The sequence below is a fragment of the Convolutriloba macropyga genome, chromosome 6, assembly GCF_964194025.1.
Source record: "Convolutriloba macropyga chromosome 6, txConMacr16.3, whole genome shotgun sequence".
Taxonomy (NCBI): domain Eukaryota; kingdom Metazoa; phylum Xenacoelomorpha; order Acoela; family Convolutidae; genus Convolutriloba; species Convolutriloba macropyga.
In genome coordinates, this window is record NC_134473.1 from 55,741,020 (window position 1) to 55,764,356 (window position 23,337).

The 23,337-nt window shown below is 33.5% G+C and overlaps 1 protein-coding gene across 1 annotated transcript; it reads right to left on the minus strand.

Moving 5' to 3' along the window:
* Nucleotides 1-2,297: 2,297 nt before the first annotated feature.
* LOC142341779 (uncharacterized) lies at nucleotides 2,298-22,164 on the minus strand. The gene is made up of 4 exons (XM_075393001.1): nucleotides 21,835-22,164; nucleotides 13,938-14,012; nucleotides 12,151-12,240; nucleotides 2,298-3,192 (listed from the first exon to the last, which is right to left on the minus strand). Exons 3-4 carry the CDS (start codon nucleotides 12,181-12,183, stop codon nucleotides 2,947-2,949), a joined length of 279 nt encoding a protein of 92 aa, XP_075249116.1. The 5' UTR covers nucleotides 12,184-12,240; nucleotides 13,938-14,012; nucleotides 21,835-22,164; the 3' UTR covers nucleotides 2,298-2,946.
* Nucleotides 22,165-23,337: the final 1,173 nt, after the last annotated feature.

Consider the following 23,337-nt stretch of genomic DNA (forward strand, 5'->3'; position numbering starts at 1 on the left):
GCTTCTGTTACTTTACAGTCACTCTAGAGTGCTAACAATTACAACAATTTGAACCACGATGTGCTCGCAAAAAGCCATTTTTTAAGGATTGCAGGATCCTATCAAGAATTATGGATTGCAGGATTTTTAAGGATTGCAGGATCTTATCTACAGTACTTCCTATCAAGAATTATAGGAAGTATTGTAGTTAGTATTCAATGCAAAACACCGAAATGATTGAAATTATTCACCTCATTTACTTCGCATTTCTTGCTTTTCTTAAGCGGTTAATAGCGTTTGACAGTTTGACCAGAGAGTCGGAACAAACTTTTGCTGGGCAGAGCAAAATATTGAGAATAAAAAATATTATGGAGCATTGATCAGACCGGTCAGTACAGAGGGGATGGGGGGGGTCGGGGTGACAGTGGAGGTTCAAATTGTAGCTGTGTAAAAACCCAATAATCAGACTACCGGAATGTTAATTCATATAAGCACTCTATATCATAACGCTGAGGCAACTGTATTCAAAACGTACAATCTATTTTGTCCAACTATACTCGCTTTACATCAAGGCATAAACATTATATCGAAACTTTACGGCATCTGTTTCCTAGCATCATCACGGCGATAAGCATCGTTTACTTACAGGCAAATCTAGCTTGATCTTTTTAGCAGGTATTTGTCTGAGTTGATTTTCGGCTCAGATCGGTCACCAATACGTTTTCGAAACATAAAAATATTAAGCCTAAAAGGAGCGCACTCGATTCAGTATATTAGTAGGCTCGACGAAAATAATGTTAAACGAACTTTTTCGGAGCTTTCTACGTATATTAGAAGAGAATTTGTGTGCATTTAAATGGTTAAGAAATATGACGTATTAGATTGCTCATTTCTTGCTCTATTCAAATATCGTTGCTCATTTACTCGGTAACACAAATTTTTAAGACTAAGAACCGCCCTTAATACCTCGAAATTGTCTCCAAACAGTTTCTGTGAATCGCATACTTGGAGACTAGTGAGCTGAAGGGCTCTAGCACTCAATTCCCTCCGGGTGCTACCTATTTATACCGTTTTTGAGGAAGAAAAGCCAAATGGGTTAAACAGAAAATCGGTCACGCAACAAGTGGCATAAAAAACACCACATGACTAATATAATTGCGGCAAACTTCGTTCGAGGGCAACTAATCATTTGAACAACTTAAGAATTATCTTTGTTAACTGATGTGGTTATATTTAACTCTATGTTTAGTTTGCACTATTTCGTTTGGGACTGTTTTTCCTGTTCAACGATCAGACGGTATCAGGAATCAACCGTTGACTCAAAAATAATTTCTCAAATGCCATGTATTGATGTATATTGATAACTTTGACAACCTCACAACTGTTCTGTATAGCTAGAAGAAAGAAAAAATTCAACTGTCCTCAACTTTCCGGGCAACGGTACATTCCGCATTTAAAACTCTTCAACCTCCGTTTTTGCTTTCTCACGTTATTACAAGGTGCGCTAAATAGCTGCTACGACTGGCAAAACGACCAGACAGCGGGTTTGAGTCAGCTTTCGGCAACTGGAAAGGTTCCTGCCTTACACTGATACCGGTTTTAAGAGGACTCACAACTAAAAAAATGCGAAAAGGGAAAAGTTATGGATTCGAGCCACCATCCTTTACTTTGAAGTGGCTAACTAGCGTGCTAACCATTACAATAATTGCACTTAAGCCCTTGAACTTGGGCATTTTCTAAAACCCATTCTCTTATTCTTTTTTGATTCTCAAGATGTCATCTTTGTAACCAAGTAGAACACGTAGAGCTTCTTGTCAGGCTATGTCCAACTTGTCTTATGGACAATTTACGTTACATTTTTCTCTCAAATTTCTGACAAAAACCAAAAATATTGTCATCAAATAGCTGCATTTTCTTGCTTTCTTCTTCAATGACCCACTTTTATTTTGTTATGTGACAAGAAGGAAAAAAGAGGGTTTTGGGACGAAATTAGCTCAGCAAGACATTGAGTCAATCGAAAAGTTGTTTTGTGTGATGATTTTGATGTCTTCTTAACAAAAATGGCGATGATGTAAAATTTTCAAAACTTCGTTGCAAGATTCTAAAGATCCGTCCTTTCAAGAACCTCACAAGATCTTATAAGTAGGCGTTCGACTAGGGTTTAATCCATAGTTTCAATGATACACTTTTCCAAAAGTTTATAGTGAAGCGACTTCATTTGATAGCTGGAGCTGTCAAGAGCTGGACTTCCGCAAAGAAATTACAATTTTCTGTTTCGAAATTTACACCACCTTTTTTCTACTTTTCAGCTGAAAATATTGACGAAAATAATCAATTAGCTCGAGATGAGTACACAAATAACTGCAGCAGTCATCCAGTAATCCAAATTTACAATTGAAGAAAATTAATTAATCATCAAATTAATCTCATTAAACCATTTTAATCTTTAAGCAGAATCGACACATTGAATAAATCATTTGCACAAACCGATGACATATTACATTAATTTACTGCATTTCAGGACGTTGAATTTCAACCAAAATGCTGGAAACGGAAATTCAACTAGATGATTCCATTAAATCATTATCAACTTCATTTTTTGAGAAATAAACAAAATGTGAAACGCACAATGCTTCTGGGTTATGCTGTAAGGCCACTCAACGTGTATAAATATACTAATAATTAGCATACAATTTACTTTATACTATTCAAAAAGTTACAAAAGTCAGTTTTTGCATTTTTAACCGTCAGCATCAATATATTTAAATTTAATCATCATTAAGTGCTTCGGTGAAAAATAATCGATTACAGATCTGTGGGTGAAAAAATAAAATTATTTACAAATTAAACTTTTTTCACAATTTGATTACAAATTTCATCGATGAGGTAATGTAGAAACTATCAGGCGTGTGAACAATTTTCACAAAAATTGTGAACAGAACGATGATCACAGATGACAGTTTATCGTCATCTGCGGTCTAAATTTTGGCTTCGTCGGCGGGCGTCTTGAGCTCTGAAAGCGGCAGTGGTTGTTAAAGGGCGTGGTTTTTTGGGCGTTTTCATCTGGTTTTTCTTCAGTTTTCCCGGAACGACGGGGTAATTGTCCGTGGGGTCGTTTTGGGACGAGGCGGGATTATTGTAATTTGAAGCTTGATCATAATTGTCCTCATAATCGTCTATAAATCCTTCTTCTTCTGGGTCGAAAAAGGTGTCCTGGAAATAAAAGTTGGTTAATGTAAGTTTAAGAAAGTGAGCTCGAGTTAAGCAAAACTTAAATTTATGCTCAAACGCAAAAGATTGCGTTTTCACACAAAAAAGTTTGGGAAATTTTTACAAAGACAACAAACACAAAAAAATTTTTAGATAATAATAATTTGCTTCAGGAGTGAAATCAACAATAAAAATACATTTTTCAATTCAAAAATTTTAGACCATTAATGGCTCAAGCTGCTCTACGGCGATTACACAGAAAACAAAAGCTATAATTTGTTTCTATTTTAAAATTTCATAAAATAAAACATCATGAATAACAAAAATGGGTTCTTAATTGTTAACCAAGTAAATTACATTACCAATTGATCTTAAATTATATTTTATACAATTTTTTGGCAGAAAAGAGAACTTGAAGATGACATAGCATCGAGAGAATATCTAAGATTAACTAACTTGCTGCCATATTTGAAAAATTTTGCAATTATTTTATTTAATATTTATTTAATTTATTTTAATTATTTAATTATTCTTTTATTCTTTTATTTAATTATCACAACAATGCCATTTCACGTGCGCTGTCTCCAAACAATCATTGGGGAAAATGATAGCAATGGCCGGAACATAGCATGATAATACTATTTATTATATCTGATATGTATATTTGCAATCAGCATCTAATTTTCCACTATTAATCTAAAAATTTGCAGAAAAACGTGTTAAATTCGGTTGAAACTAACCTAGAGCAAAAAACCCAAAAAGTGGCCGCAGGAGGATTGTCAAATTGAGTTAGAACATAAAATTACACAGAAAATTATTTCAAAAGAAACATCGATGTTTCATCTTTATGAGATGAGTATCGATCAAAACAAGAAAAGAAAACTGCTCAAAGCATTTGAGTAGAGAATGAAAAAAAACATAACCACACAACTAAATAAACAATACAACATAATAAAAAATACAGAAGATTGACAGAACTAAAACAGAGCTTTAATGCAAAGTCCTTGTTTTCTATCTCAATAAAAAACGTTCGGATAATTTTTTGTATGAAAAGTTTACCTTTTTCTTACTATTTGTATGAAACCTTGAAACCTAATTTAAGAAAAGCGGAAGAAACAGCGAATTAGTATTTCTTAACTGTAACAGAATTTCTTAAACAGAAAAAAATTAGAAAAAGTATAGATCTTAAGATATTAAATTGACAAACTATATGTATTTGTAAAATAAATTAGAAAGAAAAAAAGATAAACTGCTAGTAAAACTCTTTATTGATAAAAGCTCAATTAATTTAATCTGAAAACTTGAAATCAGTGTAGCAAATTGTTGCTCTAAAAATTTCTGTAAAAAGGGGAGCTCTAATCAATACTGATAGCAGCTGTTGAACCGAAGAACTCGAAGAATCAAATAAACAAAACGTTTTAGATATCACAAAAATTCAGAAGTTGCATTAAATATCATCCGCATTTTCAAAAAGTGTTTACTTCTAAGCTTTTAGTTTTTGTAAACAATTTTTGCTGCCATTTTCGTTACATAGGCGTACGAAGAATAATATTTGTTTCCGGGTGTGATAAAAATGCCCAAAGGTAGAAAACGAAAAACGGATGGGAAATCTGAGTTCTCGCATGTAATTAAAATAGTAAAAGTGATTTTGCTAATCTCTTTAAAAAGATTGATACCAACTGGAAGATACCCGTAATATTTAGCCAATTTTGAATTAGTTTGCTCGAGATTTTTGATCACAAAATGTAGATTTTACTTGCCGAATCATGAAAGTAATGTCCACAATTTAATTAAGTGATGTCATAAAAGCAAAAGAAATCAGAGGAGAATTGTGACTCAAGCAGACCGAAATTCTATGAATCAGGGGACCATCAAATGGTGTCAGAGATTTTAATTTTTTAAATCAAATTGACAAAAAATCCCGGTACTTAAAATATTTAAAGTGTTTGAAACAATTGAAGGCGTAATCATTTTTATGTTAACAATATTTCATCATATTAGATAAGCCTATCATGTTTTAGGAAAACATTACAAAAACTTAGTGGTACTATCTACTTTTTCTAATTGGCTTATTGAACACACCATTCATGAGTTGATTAAACTGGTGTCAGGACAAAATATCCAATGCCAGCATACCCAATATGACAAAATGCTCAAAATATACCCAATATTTTATCATAAAGTTGAAATTATAAGATCAGTTTTTAGGATAATATTTAGCTAGTGCATTTAGTCATGCCTCGTGGGTCATGGTCATGCCTAAGCGGCCTGTGTGGCTAGATTTAAAACTATCAAAACCAAACATGGGATTAAATTATCCGCTTAAGTATGATAAAACATACCGACTGAAATACCGAGTGCTAATTTGTAAACGGATTATTGAACGAAAATATCAAAGGGAATAAATTGGGTATAATGGCATTGGGCATAATGACATATTGAGTTTTTTAGCATTGAGTATATCGTCATGTGACTGATTAAACGCGTGGAAATTACTTAATTTAATCACTTACAAATTGACCAATCATAGAAACTAATATAATGTTCGCAAAATGGAAAAATTATTTAACAATGACATCTAAGTATCTAAGTTATACTTGATGAACTTTTGAGTCTGATATTTTATTTATGGGAACATCTGATCTTTTAATAGAATACAAATATATGATGATGTTGATGCAGAAACAAAAAATGTTCCTTGGACAGTTTTTCTTTTCGTCATTTACAACTTCTGTTCGGTAAGATTCAAGCAATAAAGAGCTCATTATGATTCACAGAAGCAAACATTTGCTGAAAATCGATTCAGTCAATTTTCTTAATTGTTGCCTGATTGAGCATTTCTGTCGTTACAGGCCGTTGCCAGGTATGAACTTCCAAATTTAAGGACATCGCATTTTACTTAACACAGTGGCTTTCAATAATCCCCATAATTGCTATAACCCCATATCGGGCTGATTTTTCCGACATAACGCATAAGTGCAATATTCACATTTCCCTTATATGGTTAAAAATTAATCAAAGACGACAGAAAGTAAAGCGCAAGGCAAACTCGTTTTGAAACTACCCCATGCATAAATATTATAAAATGGATTTAGTTTACAAATCCGAGTAAATCATCACTCGCCTCTTTAATATGCCAATTCATACCTAGCAACAGCTTGCTGTAGTTGTGCTTCAAAAAGCACCCAAACCTTTTTTTCAATTATTTGAAATGAAGTAATAATTTATAATTAAGTTTTCAGTGCGAAAAAAAACAAACATTCAAGAGTAAAGGTTAGCACCGTACTGAGTGGATGCTAGGAGGTAGCACTCACGTTTACGCACCGTTTCAGAACTGTTCAAAAATATACATTTTTTATTCTTGTTCATGACGCGAATTTCTTTTTGCCATTATCGGCGTGCAATGTCATTAATGAGCATTGACCGATATATGTAAATATACCACCACATGACGCTAGGGAGAGAACACGTGACTAAATTGGGGAAAACTGTATAGGCAATAAGCATACTATATTGACGGTTGACTGACAACGATTATTGGTTTCCGATCAGAAAGAGGTGATTAATATCGTATTCATTGTTTAAGAACACGGGTTTTGCTAATTCTATAGGTTTTTCATGAATTGTGACGTAATTGGGGTCTGAAATCTAACTCAGTTCTAATTTATTGCAATTCAATTACAACGCATTCACTTTCTAGATATAAAATGCCAGCCTGAGAGAAAGGGTATGAAAATAGTTCTTCTGTCGCTTTGTGTATATCATTTTTAGTAGATTTGCTTTGATGTTTTGCGAAAGCCTTTGATTGGTCAGACATGTTTTCCCTCAAAAACATCTCATAACACAATTATGTGGGATAAAATTAACTTAAACTTTAAGAAAATACATATTTTGTTTCGAAAACAGGTGATCACAATACCTCTCCAGCGCAGAGTTGCAGAATTAAAATTTTTAACCAAAACAATTTTTCACTTGCTCGAATTAAAGGTCTAATTTATTAGAGAACAGCCTTGCTTGTTCAAGTTAACCTTGAGAGAAAATATTTTCCTTATTTGTTTTGAGAGAAGCGCAAAACATCGAGGAAAAGTTGGGACAGTATTGATTTCAAAACTTACATACGTACAACTTCCACAATTTGAGATCAGAAAAGGCGCCTTAAAAAATCGCAACCGATGATAAAATTAGAGGTAAAATTTTTGAAAAATTTAAAAACCAGCACAAACAAAAAAGTCACAGTCTTTCTCTGTGCAAAATTAATGTTCAAAGTATATTGTTCAATTCATCAATTCAGGTACCATTTAATTGAACAACAGCCTAATATTTTTTAACTCAGGCGAAATAAAATTGAGGATAAAGTTTGCATGAGCCTTCCAAGTTTGCATGAACGTAGATAAACAAAACCAACTAACGTCGGGTGAATTGCTCTCAAACGACCGGCGAGTGGTTGGCTTTGTCAGCAGCTAGCCAAGGTTTAGCGAGGCTAGCTTGAGCTCAATTGAAAGGGCGTGATGTGAGGGTAACAGATAATGACATCACGCCACATAACAGCAGCTGAAGTGGGGCATCAACAAAAGGGTTAAGGAAAGAGAGAGAGAGAGAGAGAGAGAGAGAGAGAGATAGTGTGCGAGAGATAAAACGTGAACGAAAAGAGAAGGAAAGAAAGCCCAACCAACAGAGAGAGAGAGAGAGAGAGAGAGAGAGAGAGAGATAGGAATATTTTTCCATGATGAGATTCGACTCGGCAACTTCTAGCCTTGTTAGTAATTAAGTCATAAAGAAAAAAACCGAAAGAACAAAATTCAAAATGAAAAGTTTCCACATTTTGCAGTAAAAAAATTTTCCAAACAACTTTTTGTCGCTGGAGTTTTGTCATTTAACCCATCAGCACGAATTAAACAGTTTTGTTGGCCAGTAAGGATAGTTAAACTCAGAAAAGGACAAAAATAATTAAAAATTTTAAAAGCAATAGCAGGTTTTAGCAAAATCTCGCTAAAATTTGTAATATAAATATCTATTAGTTATAAAATAACTATTTCAATGTCTCAAGAGACTATCCAGTACCCTATTTCAAGCCTTAAAGAGTTTCACTGGCTTAAAAGGATCCATAAACTTGGATAATAATAATTTTTCGAAAATTTGAAAAAATTTAAACTTTATAAAAAATTGCTAAAACTCGAGTTATTAAAATATTGATAACCATTCCATTAATTCTGAAAACTACGCAGCAGTTGTTTATCAATACTCGGAAGAGGTCCTGGGCCCCCGGTGCCAAAAAAAATGAAAAAAACCAAAAGTATTCAAAAAACTTAATTACTAACTTAACTTAATCATAACTTAATTTCAAAAATAGCTAATATTTTCTAAAAAAAATTGCTTAAATTCGTGAAATTGAAATCTTGAAAAAAGTTCTATTAAAATCAAAAACTATGCAGTAACATTTTATGAAACCCTAGAGGAGGTTGCTTCGAAGGCTAGAGAAACTTAAAAACTGACAACAATTTTCGAAAAAATTAAAAAAAAGTTTCAACTTTTTTAAAAATAACTGCTAAAAATTGTGATATTAAAAAGTTGAAAACTATTCCATGCCAAGAAAATTTTTTCAGTAACTCACTATCAAACAGTTTATGTGGTTTTTTCATCCCTGAGGCAGAAAAAAACCTGAATAATGACACTAAAAATTTTGTAAAAATTCAATTACATATAGAAACTATACATTAACATATTATCAAACCCTAGAGGAGGTTCCTTGGCTCTTGAGGCTAGCGAAACCTAAAAAACGACAAAAACTTTCAAAAAAAGTCGAAAAAAAGTTGTGAAATTTGTATTAAGTTGCGTGTTTTTGTTTGGATAACCAAAACATAAAGCTCTTAAAAAGTACTTATGTCTTGCAAAAAAAACTTTATCAACTTTAGCCTTCCTCAATTTTAGACTGTTCCAACGAAAACTTATAAAATGACAAAAAAATTGAAAAATTGCAACATTATTGGCTCAAACACTCCTAAAAACGACCTTTTAACCTTAAACTATGGCCTTCCCGCTAGCTTCATCACACTAAGCACTTGAAGGACTACTAAACGCGGCCAAGGGCCTCTAATGAAACTTAATGCCAGCTGGGCGCTACCTGTTGTAGGGACGAAAAGTCAAAAGCGTCAGACAAATCGGTCAACCGAAAAATTGCATAAAAAAGACCAACAGGACTAATATAATTGCTACAAACATCGTTTGAGAGCAATTAAAAATTGAATTGGTAAGTACAAAGAAATTTTTTTTCAACGTTTCAGAGTAAAGGCACTTTTTCATCAGAAAATATCTGTAAAATAGCTAAAAATCAGATTTAGAGTAAAATTTTTTTTAATTTGCGAAAATAGAAGTAATAATTTGAATAATAAACAAAAAAAAGACCAACTCTCACTATTAAAAGTAAAACAGTTTTCAACGGTTTTCAATCATATTAGAAAGCGCAAGTGTTAGTTAGAATTATCAGCTCTAGCGAGGAATCTCCAAAAAGTATAGTAATCATAAAAATCAATTAACTTTTCACTTAATTTTAGACAAATAACTTTCAAAGAATTTCTGACAAATTTTTCTCTGAAATCTCCTCAAAATTGTAGCATAAATAATAATATTAACTTGTAGTATAGGTGTGCATATTCATTTTTTTCTCAATAAAGCAAATTAACTTCTAGTGGAAAATTTTCTCAATGATTCTAATTGTCGTTTGCAAATGTAATTCAGAAGACACCTACCCTCTGTGACCAGAGAGAAGTAAACATATTCATTAACGATATACATGCTAAACTGCCTCTAATCAGTTTTTGACAACCATTTTGTTTCTTTTTAAGAACGATTCGCCATTCCTGATTCCGTTCAATTAGGTTAAAACTCTTTTTTTTTGAAATATTCACTATTCATATTAGTTTGTGACTATCAGCTGGACAAAGTTGAACACATCTTAAAATGTGCCTCTTGAGCAAAATTTTAAAAATCTTTTCCAGTTGTGTCATGATTTTTTTTTAAAATTCTGGTAACTAAACATAAACGACAAGGGCGCCAAAGAAGTCATATTTTCAAAAAGTCAAATCAGTCAAACAAAAATGACATACACTTCTTCATTAATTGCTACAAATTTCAGTTTAGAGCAAATAAAAAAAATTGGCTGTGAAAAGAAGCATCTTAAAATAAAGAATATCGAAAAAACTGTAAACTTTGAACTCTCAGTTTCAATAGGAAAAAAATTGTTGTATCGATTTCTACGACTATAACTTTGCCGTAGATAAACGATCAACGAAAAATGAGAATCTGATCTTTCGTATTCCAATTTTTTGATGAATATAAGAAATAGCTCTATTAAAAACTTTTATATGTTATTTTTCAGCGTTACATTTTCGGAGGTTGTGGCAGAGTAAATCAGCGCTTGAATGAGTCTAGAGACATTATGTTTTTTAGGATGACCAGTACTCTGTCCATGACCCATTTTACACTGGCCAGTCTTGATTTTTGAGTAAAACTTAATGCATCAGAAACAATATGTTCAGCTTAACTCCCGCCAAAAAAGTTTGCTTTATATGCAACTCGAACTCCCGCGTAGGTACTTCTAACAATTAATTTGCTTAGCAAGTCGTAACCACTAAGCTAAATGGGCTTTGTGGTAACAGCCTACAAACTAGCATATGTATGAAAAGTTTGCATACTACTATAGTAAATATATGACATTATTCTGCCCAGACTTGTTTTTGGGACGAGTAATTTTCAGAATATACAGGATAAGTTTAGTCTAGGCGAACTCTTTGATCTCAGCATAATCATAATGGAGAAAAACTGCACATGAATAAAATACAATTATTCTGGAGATGCAATGTTTCAGAACTGAACTAAGATTTTACTCTTGAAATGTGCTGGATCAGCGCTGAAATGCTCTGAAACTCAACTCCGGGTTGTCGCGTTCTTTAGCACAACAATTTTTCATCGACGGCATAATAAGTGTAATTTTTTAACTTTTTGAATTATGAGGTCAGCCCGGGTTTTTAAATTAGCGAGGTAACCGTTTAATTTTTTTGAGCGGGCGTATTTCGAACACATGTTTAATGACTTATGTACAGGAAATTTAATTAATCTACGTATCTAATATATGTACTTGATGTTAAATTTTTCCATTTTTTTGTTTTTTTTTCACAGAATAATTGAATTGCAATACTAATTTTGTCCGCGATTGTGTTGAGGAATTCTATACATCACCGTAAAAGAATTGAGATGGGGTAGGGGGTTTCCGGATTTATGAACAAAAATCTTTCGGCCATGTTCCCCAAATTTTAGGATTACATATGATCAAGAAACATCTGAAATGAATCAGCCAATAAATTGGAATAAGAAGCTGCTGCCATAGAGAAGCACAAATAATGCATAGATAGTAAACAAAGTAATAAAAGTTGCTGCTAGTTATAATAATATTAATAATAATAATAGTGAGTGCACCATTCAGTCAAAACACAACGAAAAACAACTTGTGGTTAAGTGGCTGCATTGCCCAACTTACTGTTTCAACGGGTTGCTCAACAAATCCGCTCTCATTTTACTTTTTTTGTGGCTGCTAAAATTAAAAACAAATATGACGTCAGAGAATATCAGCTAAAGTGTGAAATATTGTGTGAAACAACCGAAATTTTTCCGAAAACAATGGAAGCCGAAAACAAATTGTTATGATAGATTATCTTCGCATTTAAGTTCGTGGGATAGTTTTTTATGATATTCATCCAATGAAAAAGCGCATCTATTTATGATGATTTTTTCTCTTCTCAGTTATGGAGGGGGGGGGGGGGGTACTTAACAACTCTGGTCTCGTTTTCGACTTAGTTTGTTTTCAGTTTTGACAGACAACACGCTATTTTTTTGTGCAATAGGGACAGTTGTGCAGATTTGAGCAGGTGGCATTCTGATTGGTTGTTTATAACTTCTACTGCTTACCTGTGATTGCTTGGAACTTGGGACTGAGGGCATCCAATAGTTGGTTTTCAGTTGTTCTATCAAGGTGTAGTCTTCATGTAAACTTGAAACCTTGAACAAAAACTACCAATTCACAATCTCTTTAATACGGTAAAAAATGCCCGATGTGTAAAAAATATCCAAAAGGCGTAATATTTCACCCTATTGTTGAAATTATCAGGAAGGCTATTTAGCACAAAAATGCCTAATAGTAACGAAAAAATAATAATAAAATTGAGTTAAACCAAAATATAGTCTTTACCATCTTGGTTTTCCCCTGTCTGGGGAGATCCAGTTCAAACTCTCTAATAGATCCCAACCCAAAGAATAGCAGTAATATTTGACCTTCCTTGACGCTTTTAACTCTAAGAAGACTCTTAACTTTAAATTGCAATGGGTTGAGCAGTGATGAGTACCGAGCGAGATTGTAGCAAAACTAAAGTACATTGTTGTATTTGGCTACACGAGCAAAAAAAGTTTCCCTCACATCTCCTGTTTCTCTTCCCAGACATACACTTACAGTTTCCCGCTTGAGCGTATTTTGGAAAACCTAAACAGCTCTTCCAGAAATCATTTTGATTGAGTATCTTTTGTCTAACTTAAATTTTATTGAAAATAATGAGATCTCAAAGAACCAGTTTATATCCAGTTTATCTGTAACACAAAACATCTTTGCCAAAAAGTTTCATATGTAAATTTAGTTTATTTGGCCATGCTTCTTAGAGTATGACAATGCTCAAATTTCAATCAAGACCTCATATAGAAGAAGAAGAACAAGTTTATTGAAGAACAATTTACAAAATTGCCAGACAAATGAATATTTCCAAGTGATTTATCTATGGTCAACAACATAGAGTCTAGAAAGAACCGCTTATCTTCTTTATTCATCAGGAATTATCATGGTTTCAAAATTGCGAAAATGATGAAATGTACCTTATAATAGAAGAGGAGAAACAGGTTAAAATCAAACTATGATATGAATCTATCAAAATCAGACATGATACCACACTATCCGCTTAGGGATGATAAAACATGCTTGTAATACTACTGATAATTTTGTAACCGGCTGAATTAATGGAAGAAAAAAATGCAACGAATTGAATTGGGTATAATTGCATCAAATATCTAAACAGTATGGAAACATCTCACACAGCCATTTTTGGTATGAAATTAGCTTAAGCGTTTAGGGTACAACACTCCCCGATTGCGGTACGACGTCATCAAGTTTTGTAAAACTATTGTGTAAAATGTACAGACGCAGTTGTCACTTAACTATTTGCCATCCGGACTACAAAATTAGGATTATATGAAGGGCTACGGAAGACATTGGGTATTTGCCGTCTTAAAACAAAATTATACAATTAAAAGATGCCAACAATAGTGCAGAGATTTTTGACAAGACGCCAGTCAATTCTCTTTTTGTAAAACCATTTGAGTCAAGCTTAATTTCTTAATAAAATTTTGACCATTTTTTTAAAACAATGATAATTAATTGACGAAAACAAATAAGTTTTTATATGAGTTCAATTTGTAGGTCACGCAAATGAGGTATCTCAAAATCATTTTTGAAAATTAAGGTTCGGCATTTTTTCTCTGAATAGTTTCTCCGAACATCAACCTAAAAATGAGCTTTGTTCCGCAATTATTTAAATTTCTCACTCAAGTAGGGAGCGTTTTTTTTCTGCAAAATTTTCATTCAGAAATTGACTAAGCGAATATTCTTTTATCTCAACTATGAAGCTGAAACAGGTTTTTCAGAAAAAACCTACCTCGTCGAGAATATCCTGCCAGAACTGGTCGAAGTTGGCGAATCCAGCGAGAAGTGAAGTTACAGTCGACGAGTCCTGAAACACCAAAATGGCGACATGCGCAAAAATTAATCTCAAAAATTCAATTACATTGAATTGTATTGGTCCTCTTATTTGCTGAAGTTCAGCTAAAGTTTATTTGTAGGTTATTTGGGGTCAGTATTTAGGTTAATAAATATCAATTAAATTCTAAAATCGGTAGATGACTCTGAAAATTCTGAAGACCTATCTTAATCTGAATAATTAAAATGCTGCTCAAATTAAGTCAAAACACCGCAGAAAGACTTCTTTAACCCCAAAATTTTTCTACTTAAATTCCTTTGATTGCTGTATTCGATAATCCAAACTTGAATTTTTTGAAATTATGTACTATAAGTATATTTCTGCAAAAAGACCTATCAATTTTGGGCATAATTTTGTCGGCATGTTTTGATTATTTTGTCTGATCACATTTTTGCAAAACTTGCATTTCAGCATTGGGCAAATTGTCCAGACACCGTATAAAATTTACCTTTCAAAAGCGCAGCTTCAAGAAATGACGCATTAACAAATTAGCAAACATCAACAACGGAAACAGCATTCTTTTATTTCAGGCTATGTCTTGTCTAAGCGCCTGAAAAGATGACTTAAAAGTACGCAGACGAAGAAAGAAGAAGCGAGACACCGAATCTTAGAAGTTCAATTAGCTATTTCCTGTATTGGCGGGTTGTTCACTCTCTTGGCAGCCTTTAGAGACTGAATGAGTTGCTGTTCAGAGCATTTGACAATTCGGTGACGTAATAGAATTTAATTGAAGTCACGTGGGAGTTGTACAACTATACTGTGGAAGTTAATGATTATAAAATTCACAGAATTGACGTTTGAAATAAAGTTTGGAGTTAACGAATTCCATCAAAGTTCAAAGCCACATCGAATGAAAAACGCTACTGATAACCCGGATCATAGTAACATTGTAAACCAGCGCTGAATCACAGTATTTTTCAGTCTGTATTTTTGCAATAAACATATCATGATCATGTCACTTTTTAGCAATGTTAACGTTTTACCGTCCGTTTTACGATATCAAAGCTGATTTCAGATCGAGGAAAAATTAAGTTTAAAAATAAATAAATACCGAAATCTCATGAAACTTTCTTACTTCAGACGTTTAACTTCAATGCTAGGATAGAACAGAACTCAAAATGTATGGTCTAAAAGTTGAAATGGTTGCAGAATCGTTCCTGATCATTGCAGGACATCCATTAATGAAACTTAGGCTATCAAAAATCAAGTTTGGTACAATAATACAGTAAATTGGACATGACCAGACAGAATTTAATAAGTTAATTTTCAAAAAAACCATCAATTATTACACACACACACACACACACACACACACACACACACACACACACACACACACACACACACACACACATACACACACATATACAAACACACATACACACACACCACACACATCACACACACATACACACACACACACACGCACACGCACACACATACACACACACACACACACACACACACACACACACACACACACACACACACACCAATCATTTCTGTGCACTTGCTATGCTATATAATTAAAAAATAAGAATGTATGCTGTCGGAGTGGCTTAACAAAGAGGAATTAAAGTTAAATAGCAATCTGAAATCTTTGAATATTAGTGTTTTTAAAGTTTCGGACCCGTTGTTGATCTTAAATTTTGGCCATTATTTTTTGTTAGAGAATTGTTTGTGAAATGAAAAGCATTTCATTCGAGATACACCTGAGAAAACAGGCATCTTTTTGTCTATGAAACTTGTCTCTATCGACGAAAATTATACAATTCAGAGATTGATTCTGCTAAGAGATGATTCAACACATAGAATTTGATAAAACTTTCTTATTAGTAGCCAAAACATTATAATTGCTTGCAAGCAAAATCACAAAAATTGGGGACGATGGCAAAATAAATCTCAGCTACTGGACAAGAGAAATTGGTATAAATTTGCTTTTCTGATAATTTTCCCATTTTTTATCTCACTCTTGATTAAATTCTCAAGCGCTTGAGAATTTAAAAATTGATGCACACAGTATTAATCTTTCTAATCTTTTTCCGGTATCTCATTAGCGGAGAGTGAGATAATGTAGAAATGGAATTTCTAACTTAAGCTATCTTAAGAAAATTAAGAAAACTTAAGAAATTATGGCAAAGTACTAACCTTGGGTTATTTCTCAGAAGTTTCGAATTAAATTAGATTGAAAGAATAATGGCTAAGTAAGTTAGGACTTTAGAGGCGGTTTATTCAACAAATATTGATTTTGATAAGTACTGACAATTCTGACTTTGTCTGAACTGAACGGATTCATAACCTTTGATGAAACTTAAGATTTCTCAGCTCAAATTAGAGGTTACATACTAAATTGGGGATGAACTTGTTTTAACCATGGGATTTTTTGGTACTTTTCGCATGAGATTAATATATAAAAAGAAATCGGACTTGATTATATCTCTTTTATTAAGTTTTGCGGAGTATATATACCGCTTGATTTTTGTACTTTCTTAGAGCTTCTTTTTGAATTTAATTTTGTAAGTGAAGTCTCTCCTTTCTGTTGGTAAGACAGAGAGTTCTTAGCTAGACTTCGGCGTGTTTTTGTTACAGTTTTCTTAGTAGGCATAAGTACTAGAAGTTAATTGGTGTAAGTTAACTTTTGCTAAGTATAGAAGTGTGCCCGTTTTCCTTTATAAGTTAGTTTGGGCAGAAGGTCTTTAAGAGAATTAAAGTCGCCTAGAGGGCTAACTTAGAGAAAAACTAAACTTAGGAATTATTTTCAAAACTTGTTGGAATTTAGAGGCTAAGGCCCCGAACCACCTTAGCTGATTTTTAAATTCTACATTGGCGACCACAGAGGGATTATCAGAATTTGAAGTATGATTTAAAGCTCATGATTTAAGGAAAATGTGAAAGTTGTCTATATGTGATAACGTGAAAGTTCTAAGCATATAAATAAGGCTTAAAAAAATTGCGATCTTTAATTACCTTGCTTCGTTGTACTAGAACCAAAGTGACTTCAACTTCACTGAGAAATGTCATCACAAGAGGAACTTGGTCTCAAACAAAAAGTTTGCGAGAGTATCACAAAGTGGGCGGACAGGGTTTACCAAAAATGCTATCGAGAAAATCTGGGAAAAACGGACCAAGAGTTGGATCGTCTGGCCCACTGGATTTTCATCAACGGGCTACAAGTGGAGAGCCTGAGGACGGAACTTCGTAAAGAGCCATTTGTGGGGTATGCTGTTACGGTGGGCTTAGCTATTGACCTGGGAATCAGTAGTGCAACACAGCCTCAGCCGGTAACAATGCGGGACGATGATGATGATGCTTGGAGCACTACTGCGACGATTGGGGAACAAAATACCAGAGATGCCAGCACACAAACGGAGATGGAGGTTCTCGAAGCAGCTTTCAGTCCCGAATTTCACTTCCGTTTAATTCAATTGGTCCTCTCTGGGCAACAGAAAATGAGATGGGCTCTTGAACACTTGATGCAGGGACAACAGGCAATTGTTGGAGGCCAACAAGTTCAAACGAGGTCCCGGGTAGTATGCCAGCGGTGTGGTCAAGAAGGCCACTACAGTCGGGGATGCGCAAGATAGAAACGATTCGTGTGCAGTGTTGTCTCTCCTCGAAAGCATCAAAACAAAAGAACTTGCAACTGTTTGTGAATACTCAGACCAAGGACTAACTAAACCTTTTATAAGTTCTTTTTTCTATAAATTTGTTTTACATTTCTATTTACTGATGTAAATCGTTTAACTATGTAATTATAATTATTCAGGAGAATAGTTAAGTCCGAGTGGGTGGTGAAGAAATGGAATTTCTAACTTAAGCTATCTTAAGAAATTTAAGAAAACTTAAGAAATCATGGCAAAGTACTAACCTTGGGTTATTTCTCAGAAGTTTCGAATTAATTTAGATTGAAAGAATAATGGCTAAGTAAGTTAGGACTTTAGAGGCGGATTATTCAACAAATATTGATTTTGATAAGTACTGACAATTCTGACTTTGTCTGAACTGAACGGATTCATAACCTTTGATGAAACTTAAGATTTCTCAGCTCAAATTAGAGGTTACATACTAAATTGGGGATGAACTTGTTTTAACCATGGGATTTTTTGGGACTTTTCGCATGAGATTAATATATAAAAAGAAATCGGACTTGATTATATCTTTTTTATTTACTTTTGCGGAGTATATATACCGCTTGACTTTTGTACTTTCTTAGAGCTTCTTTTTGAATTTAATTTTGTAAGTGAAGTCTCTCCTTTCTGTTGGTAAGACAGAGAGTTCTTAGCTAGATTTCGGCGTGTTTTTGTTATAGTTTTCTTAGTAGGCATAAGTACTAGAAGTTAACTGGTGTAAGTTAACTTTTGCTAAGTATAGAAGTGTGCCCGTTTTCCTTTATAAGTTAGTTTGGGCAGAAGGTCTTTAAGAGAATTAAAGTCGCCTAGAGGGCTAACTTAGAGAAAAACTAAACTTAGGAATTATTTCAAAACTTGTTGGAATTTAGAGGCTAAGGCCCCGAACCACCTTAGCTGAATTTTAAATTCTACAGATAAAAACGCAAATTAAAACAAATTTTTATTCAATTAAACTCACTCTTAATTGAAACAACGGCTTTGAAATTCTTTGAATTCAAATTCACTAAAAATTGAATATTAATAAACAGAGTTAGAAAATGTGAAATTGAAAGAAATAAAATAAAGAATAAATAAGTAAATAATAATATTAACGTAGAAGATTATGATATTTTGAAAAAAATCAAACTAAATAATTTTTTGTGCGAGATTGCTTAGAACTCCCCGAAAACAACAACTTAATTTTAAAAAATAGTCTTCGTTTCTCCCAAAATTAACTCAAACTTTTAAGGCTATGAAACAAAACCAACTAACGTCAGCGCAAATTCTCAGCCCAATAACCGGCGAGTACTTTTGGCTCTGCTGCACTTAAAGATGCCAGCATTAGAGTTTGCATGGGGGTATCGAAGTGGGGGTCTCAGGGAGGCTGTCAAGCTTGGGGGGTTCAGAGTGCTAAATGGTCCAAATCACAAGCTGGAGGAGGGTAGATAGGGGAGGGGGGGGTATCTGAGTGAGGGGATCAATCAAATTTTTAAGTTTAATGACAGCCCTTCACACTATGAATTAATTTGTGTCTCCTCAAAATAGTTTCAATGAATCGCATAGAGACTAGTAAGGCGTAGGGCTCTGAGAGAGCTGCTCGGCCACTTAATGTCTTCTGGGCTTTAGCTGTTTATACCATTTTTGACAAAAAAAACAAAAGTGTCAGATAAAAAATAGGTCAAGTAAAAAACCGCATAAAAAATGCAGAACTAATGTAGTTATTGCAAACTTTATTTGAGAGCAGTCAATTACTCTTTTAAAAGCTGTTTTTGTTAAATAAGTTTTGTTACAGAAACTTTTTTAAGTCATTCTATTTTTTTGCGCAGCTAAATTGCGTAACTAAATAAGTGTAATTGTCACAAACGCCGTTTCATGTATGTTGAACGTGCATTCATTTGCAAAAACCGTAAACGGTTGCAATAGGGAATAGATACGTTTTCAATGTAACTTAGACAATTTGATTGATGTTTAAAATTTTTGAGAGAAAACTGAAGTGTTTCTATTTACACTTTCTGGCGTCCCTTGTTGAATGCCTTCTCTTTATTTGGAAGGGGATTCTTATTACTATTGTCTTGATATCATTTTTTAAACAAAAAGTATCGTACTTTTGTACTTTTCTAGCTCATAAAAAGTAAATGCATGAAAATTTCAAAATTGAAAATAAATTGTGAAAAAATGGTTTAAATTTTTCAATTCGCTAAGAAAAATTGAGGCTCAATTTTCCTTAGCGAATTGAAACCTTTGTACTTTTTTCCCTTAATTGATTTAGTTTTTCCTTTGTATCTACCCGCAGAACTTTGTATGTGCCCGCTTTATATCTGTCCGCAAAAGGTCGAAATTAAATTTCATTAGGAGTTGGCACAATAAAGATGAAGAAACTTTCTCAGTATCATTAAGAACAATGTTCTAACATAAAAACTGACAATTTTAATATCTCATATATAAATCATTCGATCATATACAACTCAGACGTTCTTTTTCGATTGATTCTTGTAACACAACTTAGATAACACAATTTTATTGCTGGATTATCAGGAATTCAGAAATGGAATACCATTTTTAGATCGGCTTTTTTACTTACACAATGAAAGGACAACTTTTTCGTTTTAAGACTTTTTTTAAAAAGCAGATTGGTTTTAGTTAATAAGAACGCAACACAAATACCACTCCTAAAATAAGCACACCAAATCTTTTCTCCTAAAAACAGTACCGGAAGGTAAATCAGAGATATATCCGACATGAAACAGGCATAAGGCGGTATTAGACTATATTATAGTCACCTTCAAATTTGGAAAAGGGAAGAACGCAATATCATTTGTTTGCTCTGGTCAAACAAACTGACATTCCTGTCTTCTCATTTTCAAATCGTATCAAAGCACATGCTCAAAAAATTCAATGACGTCAGCAGAATTTGATTAAGCTCCATCTATTCACCTAACCTACGCTTCATTTGGCAGAAATTATGAATCACTTTGTAATCAAATGGTATAACAACGGCATGTACCTATGGTCTGTAGTAATGATGCTTATTTAATAATTTTTTTTTGCGAAATAAAGAGCAATTATAGCAGATATTAGTGATCACTGACCATAACCAACATCTTTTTGACTAATTTTTGTTAAAACCTGTTTATCATTATAGCCAAAACTCGTATATCAAGACTTTTTTCACCGCCAAACATCTAACCTCGCAAATTAAAAAAAGTCATAATTAGTTGTTAAAAAAATAGTTGAGCAGTTTTTGTGGTAGGTTTTTTCGGCTTTATGCGTGTTCGACTTTTGGTTGCTCCACCCGATATGATGAAAAATGAAAATTTGATCAGTCTCTTTCAACTGAAAATAAGTCTGAACAAAATGTAAGGTTGTAAAATGCATTGCAAGTGAGTTTATGCAAATAAGTTGCACATTGGGGCCAAATTTTCACGTCTGCTGCAAATATTAATATATTACTTTATTCTGGAAATTTATCAATTCATATATCTCATTTTAATATTAAAACAAGACGCGTTCTGACACAAAATGCGAGCAAAATACGACACCCCCTTTTTCCTACCTGTGCTGAGACAAATGACGTCACAGCTTTTTCACATGATGCCACAGCACAATCAAGATTACAAGATTACAATTAGCTATTAGTTTTTGAACAACCTCTGTTTTTTTTATACGAAATACTAGTTTCCAAAATATCAATATTGAGATATGTATAATTATATCGAGATACGATTCATGAAATCTCAATACTAAATCATCAAATCAGAACTGTATCATAATATATGTCAAGGGTTCGTTGTTATTTAGCGATTTTTATTATTGTCTACTATTTGAGTAATGTTTACAAAAATACAACACTGATTATAGTTCAAAGGCATTCAAAAGAATTTGAGTGGTTATCAGCCAAATAATGAAAACAAAGATTAAAAACAGGATGATAACTCTCGAAAGGCTTTCAATCACTTTCAATCACAGCCATTTGAGTGAAGCAACCGTTTAAAATGGATATGTTGAAAGAAATATACGTCAGTTCTGATTTTGAAATTCAAATGGAATTACAACCGTCAAATAACTCACTCTTTGATATCAAAAAGCTTTGATGTCTAAGTGCTTTGAATGATTTCAATTTCAGATCATGGTACAATGAAATTTCCGAAAATGGTACGATGAAATATATTAAACTAATTATAACTTACCAGAGTCGGAAAAAATGCGCTCTGACGACGAGCAGGGGGTTGACAGTTGAAACGTTTGGCTTAATGAAGCTATCTTAACCATGTGTTAAATGAGTGGAACGTAACTTGTTTGCGAGGTAATTTTGGATAAGGGAAGGGGGGATTGTGGGCTTAAAAACTCTAAAAATTGTCTCCTTCAATTTGAAGCTTTGTGTTGAAGACCTCGGGCATTATCAGTTTCTCCTGCGAGGTTGCAAAGACAAAGGGTCAGACAAAATTTTCAGAGAAAAAAATTCGCTAAAAAATTTTGATCATTGAAAAAGAAGTTGCCTAAAAATTGCATCCAAAAAAATTCAAATAGAAAAAATTATACAAAAAATTGCATATTGTTGGACTTATTGCTCTCACAGGCGAGGGGCTGGCTTTGGTAGTTGCTTGCTCTAGTCTTGGATCAGCACTATATCAGAGCTCTGATCGTGTCACTCTTTAGACTTGTCACTCTTTTAATCAAGTCTTAAGTCTTGGTAAATCTTGCGCAAGTCTTGGCCAAGACTTGACAAGTATTGAGCAAGTCTTGGTCACAATATTTTTCGTTGATTATTATCATTTCGTAGCAAAAAAGACCGCCGATTACAGTGGCCGGATTTCTCCTAAAGGAAAAAAGAAAAGGAGCACTCAAAAACGCGAGCACTTCTACAAAGTTCACTTAATAGAGAATTAAAAAAAATTTTGATATTGCCTAAAGATACCAGTAATGGCCACTCCTTTCTGCCAATTGAATACAAAATTGGTTTCGGAGTAAACATATGGGACATTAGAAGGTAATATATGATCGTATCAGAAATAGTTTGCCAGATTGACAAATTTATTGTCCGAATTTTTAACAAAACAGCAGGTTTGGAATACGTGAATTATTTATTATTTCTTCTCAAAAACCTACTTTGCTTATATACTGCGCTATAATCAAGATCTGTCAAGTCACGGTCAAGACTTGATTCGACTTGCCGAGTTTTCCCCCAAGACATGGCATTGACATGAAAAGGTTTGAACCAGTCTTCACAAGTCTAAAGACTTGAAATAAGACGAGTATCACAGTGGAGAAATAATAATCAAGACTTGAAACTGGTTCCGGGCCTGAATGTTTGCCTGCACAATGATAACACTATCGGAAGTTAAGGGGGTACAATGGGAGTGGAAAATGTAACAATATCTCATTTACACGATGAATATAAGCCTTTTGAGCAGCTTTGGTAAAACGCATAAATATAAACTAGCTAGATTTAATTTATGCCCTCGGTTCTGCACAGAAATTTGTTGATCAGAGAAAAACGTTCAGAGGGAAAACTGGTCGTTCGAAAAATTGCAAACAACAAAGACCAATTAAAAAAGACTATTCTAATTGCTGCAAATTTTTTTCAGTCTTCCTTTGGAAGTAATTAAAAACCCATATATAAAAAAAGGGTCTCGTAAAAAAATGGTGTCTGATTGATCTGAAATATAGCTATCTTGTCTTATAACTCATTG

Excerpts from the sequence above, each read along its gene's own strand:
- LOC142341779 (XM_075393001.1), bottom strand. The coding sequence starts at position 12,183 with ATGCCCTCAGTCCCAAGTTCCAAGCAATCACAG. Across the intron at positions 3,193-12,150 it reads CAAGTTCCAAGCAATCACAG|GACACCTTTTTCGACCCAGA; the intron begins GTAAGCAGTAGA and ends TTTTATTTCCAG.